The sequence below is a fragment of the Amblyraja radiata genome, chromosome 22 (genome assembly GCF_010909765.2).
Source record: "Amblyraja radiata isolate CabotCenter1 chromosome 22, sAmbRad1.1.pri, whole genome shotgun sequence".
NCBI lineage: Eukaryota > Metazoa > Chordata > Chondrichthyes > Rajiformes > Rajidae > Amblyraja > Amblyraja radiata.
In genome coordinates, this window is record NC_045977.1 from 1,244,461 (window position 1) to 1,246,028 (window position 1,568).

A 1,568-nucleotide genomic window follows, 5' to 3' on the forward strand; every position below is an offset into this window, starting at 1 on the left:
ACATGTAGGGCAACTCCGCAGGAGAACCGGTCTCACCCTGGACACCCATGGGTCCACCTGTATATGGACCCCCCCCACTGAAATCTCCCTCTCCACCACTGTGGCCACATCCTCCCGTTTCTTCAATATCATCTCAACCTTTCCCCTCTCGAGCTCGGAAGAGACAATAGCCCCCCTACCAAGAAGGGCATTCATAGCCTTCATAATTGCTCCCCTGGACATCTGGGGCCCAGTTTGAACCGAGATACCAAAACTGTCCCAGTCCAAGTCAACATGAGGCTCATGTTCAGATGGCCTCGCTTCCGCTGCTGATGTCGCTGCTGCATAACTCTTCGTCCGCGCCCCCGCCATCGCCATCCGGGCAGAGGCACAAACCAGCTCCCGTCCCTCCAGCAGCTCAGCAAATTAATTCCCAGGGACAGTCACAGTCCAAAGCAATCCTCAAAAAGCAAAGTCCTCCAGCTGAAGAAGGAAAGTTCCAAACTCGTCCACGCCAGAAAGCCAGGTCGCCCCTTTCTTGCCGAACGCAAAAGCACCGTCTTCACATTAAACCAGGCAGCCGCACTGTGCAAAATGACTTTAGGGCAGAGAATCAGTGCCAAAACACCGCAAAGGCACCGAAACACTTCAAACCCTCTATATCCAGGCACTCTTGGCAGTCCGCCAATGACAGCCGCCCCCTGCTCCCTCGACAATGCAGAAAATTATCAAGGGATTTTCACGGTAAATGGAGGAGTCTTTAAAGCATTGGAAAGTTTCAACAGTCCAACAATAAGTTAGACTATGAAGCCTCTCTGCCTCTGTTCCTTTCCCAGCGACAGGATCCTTCAAAGGCTGCTTAAAACTTCTCAGCCACTGGAGCTGAGAATGAGAAAGACTCCTGATCTGATCGACACATCCCATATCCACATCTTCGAGCAGACTCCTGAAACAGGAACTCTATGCCAAGTTCTGTTGCGACTGGAAATTCCCAGGAGATCAGAGGAGGAATTGTAAGGATGAAGAGATTAGTGAGAATAAACAGACGATACATGGGGCATGTACACCACCACACTTGTGAAGTGCATAGTATAACACAGAGGTACATAGAGTTGATGTGAGTGGATTGCTGGTCGGTGTGAACTCAGTGGGCCTGTTTCCACGCTGTAATTCCAAACTAAAATAAGCTAAACAGAAGGACAATGAAAGCGGTGGAAGGAACACACCCAGCAGAAATTCTGAATGGAATATGTTGAGATTGTTAGTGACAACGTTTTCAAATACAGATGAGAACATGGAAAGAAAATGTTCTGTTCCGAGGCTTTCAACCTGAAGAAGGGTTTTGACCCAAAACGTCACCCATTAGAAACATAGAAACATAGAAACATAGAAAATAGGTGCAGGAGGAGGCCATTTGACCCTTCGAGCCAACCGCCATTCATTGTGATCACGGCTGATTGTCCCCAATCAATAACCCGTACCTGCCTTCTCCCCATATCGCTTGATTACACTAGCCCCTAGAGCTGTATCTAACTCTCTCTTAAATCCATCCAGTGATTTTGTGTCCGCTGCCCTCTGTGGCAGTGAAT

The 1,568-nt window shown here is 48.8% G+C and overlaps 1 protein-coding gene across 1 annotated transcript in view; it reads left to right on the forward strand.

Moving 5' to 3' along the window:
* LOC116985500 (proline-rich extensin-like protein EPR1) overlaps nt 1-422 on the forward strand; it is a gene marked incomplete at its 3' end in the record, with an annotated part of 19,866 nt that extends 19,444 nt beyond the window's left edge. The window contains exon 9 of the mRNA XM_033040264.1: nt 369-422. Within this exon, the coding sequence (XP_032896155.1) occupies nt 369-422 (54 nt within the window). The remainder of the gene's footprint in view (nt 1-368) is intronic.
* Nucleotides 423-1,568: the final 1,146 nt, after the last annotated feature.